Source organism: Octopus bimaculoides, chromosome 1 (assembly GCF_046866305.1).
Source record: "Octopus bimaculoides isolate indiv1 chromosome 1, ASM4686630v1, whole genome shotgun sequence".
In the NCBI taxonomy this organism is placed as follows: domain Eukaryota; kingdom Metazoa; phylum Mollusca; class Cephalopoda; order Octopoda; family Octopodidae; genus Octopus; species Octopus bimaculoides.
In genome coordinates, this window is record NC_142928.1 from 80,765,648 (window position 1) to 80,781,335 (window position 15,688).

The window sequence follows — 15,688 nt, forward strand, 5'->3', positions numbered from 1 at the left end:
CTAGTGAGAGCTGTGCGAGCCATGTACAGAGATGCGGCCAGTAAGGTGAGGGTTGGAAATGAGTACAGCAATGAATTCCGGGTAGAGGTAGGGGTCCACCAAGGTTCCGTCCTCAGCCCCCTATTATTTACCATAGTCCTCCAGGCAATCACAGAGGAGTTCAAGACAGGTTGCCCCTGGGAGCTCCTCTATGCTGATGACCTTGCCCTAATTGCGGAGTCACTATCAGAACTAGAGGAGAAGTTTCAGGTGTGGAAGCAAGGTCTAGAATTGAAGGGCCTTAGAGTCAACCTAGCTAAAACCAAAATCCTAATAAGTAGGAAGGTAGATAAAACACAAACCCCTTCAGGTAGATGGCCCTGCTCAGTATGTAGAAAAGGAGTAGGTAGTAACTCTATAAGATGTACCCGGTGCAAGCTATGGACACATAAGAGGTGCAGCAACATCAAAGGCAGGTTAACTAGCAAGTTAGTTTTTGTTTGTGGCAGATGTTCAGGTGCAATAAAGACTGCAAACAAACAGGAAACAACTTCTATCTCATTCCAGGGTGAAAAACTAGAGGTAGTCGATAGCTTCCGCTATCTGGGCGACCAAGTTAGTAGTGGGGGTGGGTGCGCTGAAAGTGTAGCTGCTAGAATAAGAATAGCCTGGGCAAAGTTTAGAGAGCTCTTACCCCTGCTGGCGACAAAGGGACTCTCACTCAGAGTAAAAGGCAGACTGTATGACGCATGCGTACGAACAACCATGCTACATGGCAGTGAAACATGGGCTGTAACTGCTGAGGACATACGTAAGCTCGCAAGGAATGAAGCCAGTATGCTCCGTTGGATGTGTAATGTCAATGTGAATACCCGTCAGAGTGTAAGTATCTTGAGAGAAAAGCTGAACATTAGAAGCATCAGTTGTGGCGTGCAAGAGAGACGATTGCGCTGGTATGGACATGTGGTGAGAATGGAGGAGGATAGCTGCGTGAAAAAGTGCCACACCCTAACAGTTGAGGGAACCCGTGGAAGAGGTAGGCCCAGGAAGACCTGGGCTGAGGTGGTGAGGCAAGACCTTCGTACATTGGGCCTCACCGAGGCGATGACTACGGACCGAGACCTTTGGAAATGGGCTGTGCGTGAGAAGACCCGGCAAGCCAAGTAAGATCGTTGCCAGTGCCCCTGGACTGGTTCTTGTGCGGGTGGCACATGAGATGCACCATTTTGAGCGTGGCCGTTGCCAGTACCGCCTGACTGGCTCCTGTAGGATTTTCGAGCGAGATCGTTGCCAGTGCCCCTGGACTGGCTTGTGCGGGTGGCACATAAAAGACACCATTTCGAGCGTGGCCGTTTTCGTGCGGGTGACACGTAAAAGCACCCACTACACTCTCTGAGTGGTTGGCGTTAGGAAGGGCATCCAGCTGTAGAAACTCTGCCAAATCAGACTGGAGCCTGGTGTTGCCATCCGGTTTCACCAGTCCTCAGTCAAATCGTCCAACCCATGCTAGCATGGAAAGCGGACGTTAAACGATGATGATGATGATGATGATGATATATATATATATATATATATATATATATATATATGCACACACACACACACACACACACACACACACACACACACACACACACACACACAAAGCCATTTATTATAATGTTATATAATCATTTCTGCTATAGGCACACGGCCTGAAAATTTTGGTGAGTGGGGTGGGGGCTAGTTGATTACATCAACCCCAGTACTCCAGTAGTACTTAATTTATTAACCCAGAGCTATAGTAGAGGATGCTTGCCCACAGTGCTCCACAGTATGGCTGAACCCATTAAGATTAATTCTTAATTTTTTGATATTATCTCCTTTTGAGTAACTCTAACAGTTGCCATTAGGTGGTTGTCATCTTTGTCTGAGAAGGAAATTTCGATTAAAGAAAAGTTTTTTTTATTTACATATGACTCAATACATCTTCACAATTTATTTTACTAGGTACTCTAGAGATTTCTAGCCTAGTTGCAAGAGAAGAAGCAGCTACACAGTCACACAACCAAATTTCCTTCAAATCACACCCTAATGTTTTAGAAATGGGCACATTGGATATTGTCCTAGATACACTAGGTTTGAAAAAAAAATTAAGGAAAACAAGATGGTCATTACTGGAACATATGTCTGCACAGCCAGGATTGAACAAGAATAAACATTAATTACTTAAGACACAAAGCTACAAATCAAACAAAGGGGTATTCTGTCGTCCCTTTCTCCAGTACTTAACTAGTACTTAATTTATTGACTCTAGAATGAAAATAACTAATTTTGGTGAGATATTAATTCAGAAAACAGAAGGGTGTAACTAAAACAACTATGCATTTTCTCCAGTGGTCTACCATTTCTTCTATTGATTTCTGATTCAGGCTTAAAGGCCACTTTTTTTTTTTTTTTTTTGCTGTTGAATAGGGTTGAAGCAACAGATTCTGCTCTGTCCAGTACTTGGCTGATATTCTATTTTATTGACCCACTTTGACTGGATTTGAACCCAGATTGTAAAGGGATATACACTTCAATACCACAATGCATTTTGTCCGGCATTCTATAATAGTACCTTAGAGATCATTTTGGTTGTTAGTTTGTTGCATTTTCTAGGGGTGGGAAAGGAAGGATACAGTTAAGTGGTTTCACATTGCCTTTACCTTTTTCAGGCAGGCTTCAAGTCTAAGAATGTTAGTAGGAGATATGATAAATATTTGTAACTGTTAGGTAAAGTGAGGCATGTAGTGATAAGTGTTCTACCCACAAATATATAAGAGAATGCATACAAGAGATTTGGACTCACACACATACACACACACACACGTGCACACACACATACATGCACGTGCACACAAACACTCACACACCCACACACATACAATTGTAGTCTTGTACCTTTATTTGCTTAGTTTGCCAATACACACATGCACATGTCTAAGTAAGGTTTTTATTTCTGTTTGACACCTTATTAACCTTCTTTTATAAAACGGTTTACATGAGGCTTGACATTCTGTCTAAAGTGAATTTAATGAGCTTCATTAAAGTTTATTAGCTTCAGTTAAATGGAGCTACTTTCATTGCTCCTAATCCCTTACCCATTATCTGTTTTCAAGCAATTTTTCTTATCTTCTGGTCATTTGAAAATGTCAGACTGCTGTGGAAATTTGACAGAACTGAAATTTTCCTTTTTCTTTTTTTTTTCTTTTTTTTGTTTTGTTTTTGCTTAGTGGTGGTGACTGGTGCTGTTTCCCCATTCCTAGCTTTAAATTCTTTGTAGAGTTTTAGCAGCTTTTGTGTTTTTGTTTAGTCCTTTTGTCAATTTTTGATCTAATGTGTTCTAAAAAGAAAGGAAAACAAAAAAATACTTTGTTGTGATAGAAAGGAGATTTACTCTTATTTCTAGCAGGGAGTGAGGCCATGTAGATGCTCCCTTGAAGGTTTGTGTGTGTGTGTGTATGTGTGTGTGTGCGCACACATCTTGTGTGAATGTAGAAGAGAGCAAGCAGTATACTAACGACAGTGTTGCTTTTAATTTAATAGGGAAACAGATGCAGTGAATTGAGATCACAGCTGGAGAAACAGTTGGTTGAATCTTTGCACAAATAAATACTAATTATCAAGCAATTATAAGTTCTGTGCATTTCTCTATAAATCTTCTTAACTGCATGTCCCATAGTAGGGAAGTCACTGTGTTGTAATAGTTGATTTAAGCAAGCTAAATCAACATGATTTCTGTTTTTTAACAACTATCTCTCTCTCTCTCTCTCTCTCTCTCTCTCTCTCTCTCTCTCTCTCTCTCTCCCTCCCTCTCTCTCTCTCTCCCTCTCTCTCTCTCTCTCTCTCTCTCTCTCTCTCTCTCTCTCTCTATATATATATATATATATATATATATATATATATATACACACACGCACATATATACATATACATATTATATATATGTATATATTTATATGTCTTTTTATGAATGCTAGTTTCAGAGGTAAAAAAGGAATAGTACATTTTTGCAATTTCAATAGATAAGACATTCTGATCTTTTTAACCGAGTTTTCTAGACAATTCAATTAATATAATCCCATTTAAAAAAAAAAAACTGTTTTGGGCATATAGAGAAAAATGACATTAAAAAAGTTGCAGTTATTGACGATAATGAAACATTTTTTTTGTGTGTGTGATTTCCTTTTTTTTTTTTCTTCTTCTTCTATATTATTTCAGATGAAAAAGAAAATTACGTATATATAAGTAGTGTAATATGTTATCTTTTCTGTTCGTTATATCATTATAGAACGCTATTAGCTATGATGATTTATTTCATACCCTGTAGCTCTTAGTGGACTAATTAAACATGACAAGGACCACATAAGAGAAAAGGTTAAACATCCACTTCTATATACAAAATCATCACTACTTTGGGATGTTTGTTTTCAAATAAGAATTCCCATGAGGCTCTCAGCTAGTGGAAATTTAAGCATCAGTCTACTTACTACTAGCAGCATGACTCTAGCATGCCAGGCATGTTCAGAGTACATAAGACCGCATTGTTTTGCTTCGTCCCACCAACTACCTTCCCCCTTATCTAAAGCTTTATTAACTAATCTGCGTTATGCATGTTATTCGGCCTTAGACGTTTGCTATACTAAATCTTTATTTTTGTTTTTTATTGACTTTGCTCTGTTTATGCACGTGACAAATTTAACTTGTAGAACACAGCTTGTGTAAGATGTGTACACCAGAGTTTGTTTTGTCGTTCACATATAACATACAGATGGGGTTACGTTTGTACCTATCCTGTAACGTTTCTTTGGTCCAGATGGACTATATGTAATCTGAACCTTTCCCCACTTATTACTTTTGTTTTTTTTACAGAATCCCACGTTTTAGGCTATGGAGATTCCGATTCTGAAAGAAATTTTCAAAATTTCGATTCCCCCCCACCCCGGTTTTTATATAGATCCACAGGGTAAACCTAACCCTAACTCAAACCCTAACCCTAACCCTGACCGTAACCCTGACCCTAACCCTAACCCTGACCCTGACCCTAACCCTAACCCTAACCCTAACACTAGTTTTGTGAGATTTGGCTGTTATTTCTAGCATGTAAATAGCCTGCTTGGTGGGGGGGGGGGAATTGAAATTTTTCAGAATCGGAATCTCCATAGCCTAAAACCTGGGATTCCGTAAAAAAAATTAATAAATAAGGGAGGGAAAGGTTCAGATTACATATAGTCCGTCTCTACCGTTTCTTTTTTAACTGCCATACATTCAACACAACTTTAATCTCTCTCTCTTTCACTCACACACACACACACTGTGTGTGTGAGTGTGCGTGCGTGACTGATCCTCAATATCTTAAATGTGATCTGTCAATGAAATCCTTTCTCTGACTATTTTGTAACAACGTTATCTCACACTTGAGCAATGAACTGCCATCATATACGAAATCAACACCTAAGAAACACCCAAATATTGGAAATATCTCATTTCTCTGTTTTTAAACAACCTTGCTATACATTATATAATAATAGAAATAGTATATATCCCTAAATGAGATATGGTCTTGTGATTGACTTGTTGACCAGATCACCTAAGCAAAACTGTCTTTAGTTAAGAAATGATGTGAATTTTGTTAACTAATGTTTATTGGGGTCTGTTCCCCCCCCCCCTCTCTCCTTTTGTTTGTTAATTACTACTCCGGATAATTGAAATAATTATCAAATATCAAAAATACATTATAGTAGTTTCTTATTATACCACCAGAAATCTTGTTGGTATTTATGTACGTTATATTTTCATTTACAATTTGAGAAGGAACTATTCAAACACGGTGATATAATTAAGATTATTCTCCATTTAAAACTAAATGCCTTAAGTATTAGTTTCTCATTTAGGTACAAAGCCAGCAATTATGAAGGGAGGGGTTTGATTGAGATCGATGGCATCAACTGGGATTTGAACTGAGAATTTAAAGAACCGGAAGAAATACTGCAAAGCATTTTCCCGATGCTCTACAGCAGTAATTCCCAACATGGTCCCAGAGGCCCACCGGTGGTCCCCAGAGAATTTCTAGTAGTCCCTAGAGAATTCGTAGCCATAAAAAAATTAAGTCATTTCAGATCTACACAATATTGTTCGATAATGAAGACACTGTTAGTTAATAATAATTTATATGAAGACAGAATAATGATAAGAAAACAAAATTCAATAATTATTCCATAAGAATCAATAATGTATAATATATAATCAGTAATATATTACAATCAAGAATTACATAATTTAAATTTTACAATCACAACAGTTTCATAATAAATTTGATACTTTTAATTTATAGAAATAAAGTATCTATTATTTTTATATTTTTTTTAAAGATCAGTTGTAATAATGTCTGAATCAACTGCTAAAATGGCAAAACTGAGGAACTACAAGAAGATTTTATCATGTTTGGTTTTGTATCTGTAGACTCAAAACCTATGTGTCTTGAATGTGATGCCTTCATGACAAATCATTCCACGAAGAAAGTTAAGCTGGAACAGCACCAGAAATTAAGGCATCCATTATCTGTTGGTAATGGTAGGGAATATTTTGAGAATAAAAAGAAAATACAACCAATCAAACTACCTGACTTTGTAAAGAAGATAAATACTGAAAAAGCAAAGACACTCAAACCAAGTTATTTGGTCTCTGAAATTATTGCCAAGGTTGCAGCACCTCAGATTTATGGTGAGAAACTTGTGAAGCCTGCTATGATAGCTTGTGCAAATGAGGTTCTGGGAAAAGATGTTGCATCTACTCTGATAACTCAATTACAAGAAGACAGGATGAAATGTCTAATTTTGTTGAGGAGAAGATTGTGGAAATTCTCCAAAAGACAAATTTTTCTATCCAGGTTGATGATAACACAATTCGTAACCAAGCTATCCTTCTGGTCTATGTCAGATTCGTCCATGAAGATGATATAAAGGAAGAAATGTTACTCATTAAAAGTTTGTCTGAAACTACTAATGGAGAAGATATATCCAATGATATAATGCAATATTTTAATGATAAAAATATTCCATTGACTAGCTTGATCGACATTGCATCAGATGGAGTTGCAGCCACAACTGGAAAAGTGAAAGGCTTTGTTTCTAGAATGAAATCAGTTGCGCCTTACATCTTTTATATACATTGCATTATCCACAGACAGCATTTGGTTGCTAAGAATATTGGAGGACACATGGAAGAAGCACTCAACACTGCCATACATGCAAACAACTTTGTCAAATCAAACTCAGTGAATAATAGATTTTTTATGCAATTCTGTGAAGATGAAGATTTTAAAACCCTATTGCTTCGCACAGAAGTAAGATGGTTGTCAAAAGGCCTGAGGCTTGAAAGACTAGTGAATTTGTGGGAACCATTAATCAACTTTCTTATGTTCAAGAGTCAGGTGACTCATTACAACTCCAAGAAGCAAGCTGATACAGCTAAGAAAATTTTGGAAAGACTTTCTGAGTTTAAATCAAAAATATTCTACAACAAACAAGATGAGGACAAATATCCGTCAAATGTAAATAATGTACATAATTCCTCATCTCTTAAATATAGAACTGAAAAATATTCTATTTGAGTGATATTTTTAAAACAGTGAATCTGTTTAACTTAGACCTGCAAGGTAGAAAATCAGATTTGGTCACCTGTTCTCAGAAAATAAAAAGGTATATGGGGAAATTAAAATTTTGGAAAAAACAGTTTAAAAAAAAATTTGGTATCATTTCAAAATTTTAATACCACTGTTCCTACATCAGAATGCATTGCTGCATGCATTGCCCATCTTGAAGGTCTTCATGTAGACTTTGAGAGAAGATACAATGATTTATTAAAGATGGATTATCCACTCTGGTTTGTAGACCTAGAAAATTATGAGCTAGGAGATGAAAATTTTGCATTGGCTGAAATGTTGGATTTGAAAGATAATATGAAACTGAGAAGAAGAGTTGAAAAAGAAGGTGTCTTTGCCTATATATCGATAAAGGAATCACACCCAAATATTTTTCGATATGTAGAAGCAAACATCATTTTTTTCCCTACCACATGGATGGTGGAATCTGCATTTTCAGCTGTTGTAGATATTTTAAATAGAAAAAGAAATAAATTAGATGTCAATAGCAGAGGAACTATCAGACTAAGACTAAATGAATTCATTAAAATTGATTATGATATCTTGTGTCAGAAACAGCAATATCAAGCTAGTAGTCACTACCTGAATGGACAAAAAATGAACAACTTTATGAAAAATGATTTTGATATCTTTGTTTACTAAAATATATTTTAAAGTGTAAATAGACTATTTTGTCTTTTCATTAAGTATTTTAACGTGAAAATAGAACAGCATAAAGTAAAAGTAGAAGTGGTCCTTAGAAAATTTTTCAAGTAATGGTCCCTGGGCTGGAAAAAGTTGGGAACCACTGCTCTACAGCAGTAGTTATCGATGTGACAAATCCTAGGACCCCTTAAGATAGATATTAACAAAATTTGTTGACACTTTCCCACTCTTCATTATTGAGAACACAGTAGAGTTTGCACCTCTCTTCCCCATGGAAATTATGTTTATAAAGTCAGAATCCCTTTTAATTTTATTAATTACAAGAATTTGCCTGCCCTCTTTTCAATCTTCATATCCCTCCTACTATAATAAATACACGGAGTCATAGGAGCACATCTAAAGAGTTTATTCTTGAGTAATTTATCCACAGCAAGTCAGCCTGCCAAAGCCCATTCCTCACCAACTGTATACAAAGGAAGAGTTGATAGTGTATCCAGAACAAGTTGTTTTGCTAAACAAAGCCCCTTCATCACCAGTCATATATAAAAGAGATGTGAAACATTCTACTCCACTTTCCTATTAATAGAACTGATGTTTTAGCTCCAGCTTAGCCCTAATTCAGTAATCCTATGAGCAGAAGTATTCCACCTGTAATGCATGTGGGCTAGTGGTTACAGTCTTCATAAGATCACAAGTTCAATTCCTGGACTAAGCAGCATATTGTGTCCTTCATTTCATATTTGTTCCAGTCTGCTCAGCTGTAGTGAGCACCATCAGTGTGATGTTGCAGATCTCTTCTCTAGCTCTCACATCCTGTATGTTCCACAGGATCAAAAATGAGGTGTAGGGTGTCTCACAGGATGGCTATGTTTGCAATTAACGCAAACAATTAAAGCGATTAGTGAAAGTATAATTGTAACCAAGCCTTACTTGTTCATGAGTAGTGGTTGGGTGTACTATACTTAATAGTGTATGTAGGACTACATTGTCTAATGAGCCCTTCCTTTGGTAAGATAGTAGGTATTATTTGACAGAGATTTAGTTGTTAGTTTTAGAAGATCAAATAAGTGTGTAAAGTGGATGTTATTCCCCTATAGTATCTACTGAAAGAGTAGAGGATTTTGCCTCGAGTGTGAGTGTGTGTGTGTGTGTGTGTATACAGGAGTGGTTGTGTGCTAAGTAGCTTGCTTACCAACCACATGGTTCCGGGTTCAGTCCCACTGCGTGGCACCTTGAGCAAGTATCTTCTACTACAGCCTCGGGCCAACCAAGGCCTTGTGAGTGGATCTGGTAGATGGAAACTGAAAGAAGCCCATCATATATATATATATATATATATATATATATATATATATAAATGTGTGTGTGTTTGTCTGAGTTTATCTCCCCACCATCGCTTGACAACCGATGTTGGTATGTTTGCATCTGTGACTTAGCAGTTCGGCAAAAGAGATTGATAGAATAAGTACTAGGCTTTAAAAGAATAAGTTTTGGGTTTTGATTTGTTCAACTAAAGGCAGTGCTCCAGCATGGCTGCAGTCAAATGACAAACAAATAAAAGAATGATATCTATATATATATATATATATATATATATATATATATATATATATATATATAATATGTGTGTGTGTATATATACAGTGGGGGGAAATAAATATTCGTACATGTCAAAATTCTTTATTTATTTAATTTCTAATGAACATAAATGAGATATACCAATACTATATTTGCATACACATGCATAAACTAAGAATATGCAAAAGAAACTAATAAATTATAGTAACTAATGAATTTATATACAATTATAAATATTTAGGGGTGAAAAAAGTATTCGTACAGAATAAATTTATGAATTTCTATGCCACAAAATACTGTTAAAATAATTTTTTTTTTCTAGAACTTTCTCATTTGTTTCAATAATCTTATCAGTAGTCATTTTTAAGTGTCAAAACGCTAGCTTCTTCATTCAGCACTGAGACAACATAAAGTAGTGTCGTAATAATGGCGAAAAGTAAAGAACTCACAAATTCAGTGAAAAACTTAATTATTGAACAGTGGAAAGCAGGTAAAAGTTACAGGAAAATATCAGAGACCCTTTGTATTCCATTTTCTACCATATCTTCATTTATTCAAAGATATAAAAAATCGGGAACTGTTGAAAACAGAATAAGATCCGGTGCACCACGCAAGATTTCCCCTAGATCTTTAAGAAAAATGAAGCGAAGAATCGAAAAGAACGCAATGATAATCTTATGTATATTCTTTGTAGGAAAGCATGTTAAAGTGGACATTAAAATGGTGATAATGTTAATGTTGAAGATCATAGGTAAAGAAAAATCCAAAAACATATTGTTAATATTTATTTCAATAAAAGATGTGGGTAATAGATAACAAAATAGTGTATTCTTAAATAATGTTCTTATGCTGATTGTTGTTGGCACTCCGTTGCTTACAACGTCGAAGGTTCCAGTTGATCCGATCAACGGAACAGCCTGCTCGTAAAATTAACGTGCAAGTGGCTGAGCACTCCACAGACACGTGTACCCTTAACGTAGTTCTCGGAGATATTCAGCGTGACACAGTGTGACAAGGCTGACCCTTTGAATTACAGGCACAACAGAAACAGAAAGTAAGAGTGAGAGAAAGTTGTGGTGGAAGAGTACAGCAGGGTTTGCCACCATCCCCTGCCTGAGCCTCGTGGATCTTTAGGTGTTTTCGCTCAATAAACACTCACAACGCCTGGTCTGGGAATCGAAACCGCGATCCTATGACCGCGAGTCCGCTGCCCTAACCACTGGACCATTGTGCCTCCACTATGCTGATTAGTAGTTGCACAAATCTCTCTCCCTTCCTCCCTCTTTGTTGTTGTTGTTGTTGTTGTGTGTGTGTGTGTGTGTGTGTATGAATGGCACTAACCTATTGCAGGTAACTTTCCAAGGAGTTTTGCTTTTATCTTCCAATGAAAGTTAACTTGTTAATTAGAACTGCCCAACCCTTAGGCTAAACAAGATTTTTATATCATTTCCTGCCTGCATCTAATTGTCCCTTACTGTATGCATTAAACCAATTGGTTATAGAGCAATGCACTTTGTTTTTTTAATGTGTGCAGACACCGACAAATATATTGTAGCCAAAATGTCTGCTTTGGGATGCATCAGTATTTTGATAATTATTCAAATGTTGCTTTAATATTTTAGAAAGTCGTTAACCCCAATCAGGAAAAACTTAACACATTACATTACTTTTCCTTTTAATCAAAGTATAATATTTTTGGATTCTGATATGTGATATTAGAAATCAGTTGACAAGGGAACCCAATTAATGCTGCAAAGTAACAAGCTATAAACATTGTGTTTATGCTTCTAATATTCTTTTCATCATCATTGTCATCATCATTTTTATGCTCAGTTTTTTATGCTTGCATGGATCAGACGGAATTCATTGAGGCAGATTTTCCCCAGCTGAGCATGTTTTCATGGAAGATTACAAACAACACTGCTTGTGTGACATTGATGCTTACAGCTATGACATGATGCCAAAACGAAAAGACATGCAAAATAGGCTTTTTTTCAATTTCTGTCTATAAAATACAAATCCCCTCACAAGTCTTTGGTTGGCACGAGGCTGTAATAAGACACTGTAAGACACGAGGCTGTAATAAGGTTGCTATGCAGTGTGCCTGAACCTGAAACCATATAGTTGAGAAGTACTTTGTGTGTGTTGTTAATTAGACTGTGGCTTATTTTTATTGACAAGGAGTAATGGTCAATGCAGTCAACCTTCAATCTTATTTCGTAAACTCTGGAGAGGGACAAAAAGGAAAAATTGCAGGTGGAATTTGAGTGTGGTGAACTGCCATATATATATATATATATATATATATATATATATATATATATATATATACTTTTAAATAAGTTTCAATAGTAAAGTCACACTCACTTCATGTTAATAATATTTTGGTTTTAGTCTTTGACCTGAATGTAAATTGTGTGCTTTACATAAATACTGTTTGTAGCCTCATGTGTAAATGCAGCAGGAAGGGTATCTGGCTGTAGAAAATCTGCCTTATCAAATTCCATCTGACCCTTGCAAGCACGATTAACTGCCAAAGTAGTAATTTTTGTTTTCACATGCGTTCAATGTATGTTTGTTTGCAACACTGATTTTCATATAAACTGAGTAATGACTTGTCCAATTTGTTCTACATAGTCAATCACATGTGTGTGCACGCACGTACACTTGTACTGTGAATTTCAATCCTAGACTAAGGTTTGATAGATATGTCATATGTTTTTTTAGACCAGTTTTTTTTTTTATTATTTATAAGTATGTATGGTAATTAAAGAAGAACAATCCAGTCTGATTTTACCTATCTCAATCCTACATATGTAGTGAATCATACATATACCAATCTGGCACCTGTCTTTCTCTCCCCATCTTTTCTATGTGTAGCGAATCTCTCATGTTAAAAAGGGAAAACTGCATTCAAGATTTACTAATGATACAAACTTGTACTGACATATTTGACTTTGCAGTTTGTTTAATACTAACAACACACTCATACACTAGTGACTGGGGTTGGCAGTGGTATTGTATCAGCCAATTTACTTGTGTGGCAAATGTGTAAAGCGCTAAAAAAATAAGATATATCATCATCATCATCATCATCATCGTTTAACGTCTGCTTTCCATGCTAGCATGGGTTGGACGATTTGACTGAGGACTGGTGAACCGGATGGCTGCACCAGGCTCCAATCTGATCTGGCAGAGTTTCTACAGCTATATGCCCTTCCTAACGCCAACCACTCTGAGAGTGTAGTGGGTGCTTTTACGTGCCACCGGCATACAACTACAAAAAGAGTGTTTTCTTTATAAAATGTTTGTTGGTAGCATTTTGAAACACTGATTCAAACTTCCTTTTGTCTTTCATTGAATAGACTACTCCGTTACTGTTATGAAAGTCAAGATTATACAAATGGATTGACCCAGACAATGGACTATACTTTATGCATAACATTGTATAAGAAAGAGTCAATTTGATTCTTTGCAGTAAAGCAAGTGCCATTCAGGTTCTTTTATCATCAGCTATATAGAACAGCCATGCAATGCAAACCAGTGATACTACAACACCTTTTTTGTTTCCCTTGTGTGGACTTAACTATCTTCAACAAGTTTCATGAAGATGGAAAATACTAATAGCTGCACAGTTTACTGTTACAAGTCACTACAGCTTCAACTAATGTTACAGACCATTGTAGCTTACAGATTTACTAGCCACAGCAGATTACACAATTACACATCCTTTGTTCTTGGGAGCAGAATTTCTACTACTAAAAGAATTATCATTCTGCTAATCTTATTGTGAGATGCATGCTTAGCTGAAAGATTCTGTCCAGTTCCTGAAAGTATGTTTTTGTTCACTCTCAATTTTGCACAGATACATTATCCACTCTAAAAATATGTCGTATTCAAAATGATTTAGCTATTAATATCCATATGTAAAGCTTTACTGTCATAGATGTTGTCATTACAAAAATTCATTACAATTTATTACTGATTAATTTAAATGTACCCTGTTGGTCTTTTGTCCTGAATAATATGAAGTATTGTGATTATGTTACTTCAATTGTCATTTTTCCTTGAACATACAAATTGCAATTAATATTAATTTATATCTAGGCACAGGCATAGCTGTGTGGTTGAGAAGCTTGCTTCCCATCCATGTGGGGTCAGGTTTGAAATGCATGCAGAGTGATGAAACCATTCTACCTGCACTTCTGCAGTATCCAAGTATTGTTGACTTGTGGAGTTACGTTTAACGGCTGTTATTGCATGTGGGACAAATCTGATAATTGGCCAAATCCATTGTGAGGATATTACCCCACCACCCACCTCTGTCTAGTGGCTATGGTGAAAGAGGTAGTGTGGTGGACAAGGCTGAAAGGATTTAAGAAAGACACCTAATACTTTTAAGACAACAAGCTGGATAGAATGTCTAGTGGTATTTCTTCTAGCTCTTTACATTCTGAGTTCAAGTCCTACTGCAGTCAACTTTACCTTACATCTTTTCAGGCAGCACTGTGGTTGATAAAATTAACTCTCTTAGAATTTCGGGCCTAGTGCCTATAGTAGAAAGAATTATTCTTATTAGTTGACCAGATGGTAACTAAAGTTTGGAAAATTATACAAGCAAGAAAGCATATAGCTATTGTTTAAACTGTACTGCACTATCATTTTTATAACAACCATATATCAGGAATCGAATCACTTTTTTAATTACCTTTTTTTTTTCCTTCTTAAAAACAAAATATCAGTCAATTTGACAAGGAATAAATTGAATATTTTCATAAGAATACAAAACAATGTATCTGCACATGCACATTAAGAAGGAAAACTTAAATTTATTAAAACTAACATGTTGGGAAACGATTAAATATGTAATATCCCTAAAAACAATCTTGTTTCTCAAGCATATCAATAAATTGTTACTTGTTGTGTCTTGCCTGGTTCTAGAGTTGAGTGAAGTGATTTTGCTTGAGTTGATAGTGGTTGAATGAGAGGTAAGTTTAGGAGTGGCCCAGCTCATCCTAAAGAGCTATCGTTTTTCTGTTTTTTTTTCTTTCTAAATTACAGATGGGTCTCTATATATTCCCCCCCACCTATAAATTTTCTCTGCAAAAAAAATCAGTCTTGTACCTCTTAAAGGAATCCTTATAGTGCAGTGTTAAATCATTAACAAATCTAGCTTTAATTGCTTTTATTTGGGTTATTACACTCTGGCAAAGGAATTTACAAGAAAAAAAAGGCAAACAAAATTCTCATTTCCTTACCACTATAAATTTGGGGTTTCATGCCTATTTGGAAAGCAATTATTTTTGTTGACATTTTCTTTATTATATATATATATATATATATATATATATATATATATATATACACATACACACACACTCACACATGTATACATATATATATGTGTGTGTGTGTGTCTGTATATATATATGTGTTTGTGTGTGTATATGTGCATATATACACACACACACAGAAAGTGTGTGTATGCATGTCTATATATATACAAATGTTCAGTGTTGTAGTCAGTTCCTACTATAACAATAAACTTATCTCTTCATAATGCATATATCTGTTTTCCTTTATGTGCACAGATGCATATATAGGCATACACCCATGTATATTTATGTGCACATATTTTAGTGTGTGTGAGTGTGAATTTGTTGAGGCAAGCAAAGACTTCTTTCAAACTTTGTCTTTTATATTTGGTATGTGGTAGAACAAAATGTATTTTGCTATTCAAAACCTTAATCCTATGTATTACTTGCTTTAGACATTTTTTCTAATTCATTTCTTCTTTTTTTT

At 35.7% G+C, this 15,688-nt stretch overlaps 2 protein-coding genes across 12 annotated transcripts in view; both read left to right on the top strand.

The window, feature by feature from the left end:
• Positions 1 to 15,688, top strand: part of LOC106870372 (uncharacterized) — a 216,422-nt gene that overhangs the window by 47,151 nt on the left and 153,583 nt on the right. The gene's annotated exons all lie outside the window — the stretch shown is intronic.
• On the top strand, positions 6,441 to 8,305 carry LOC106877079 (SCAN domain-containing protein 3). The gene is made up of 3 exons (XM_014925867.1): positions 6,441 to 6,767; positions 6,890 to 7,427; positions 7,791 to 8,305. The coding sequence occupies exons 1-3, from the start codon at positions 6,441 to 6,443 to the stop codon at positions 8,303 to 8,305; spliced, it is 1,380 nt and encodes a 459-aa protein (XP_014781353.1).

Coding starts and splice junctions, on each gene's coding strand:
- LOC106877079 (XM_014925867.1), top strand. CDS start 6,441: ATGTTTGGTTTTGTATCTGTAGACTCAAAACCTATGTGTCTTGAATGT. Junction 6,768..6,889: donor TGATAGCTTGTGCAAATGAG/GTTCTGGGAAAA, acceptor TTTTCTATCCAG/GTTGATGATAACACAATTCG. Junction 7,428..7,790: donor CAACTTTCTTATGTTCAAGA/GTCAGGTGACTC, acceptor TTCCTACATCAG/AATGCATTGCTGCATGCATT.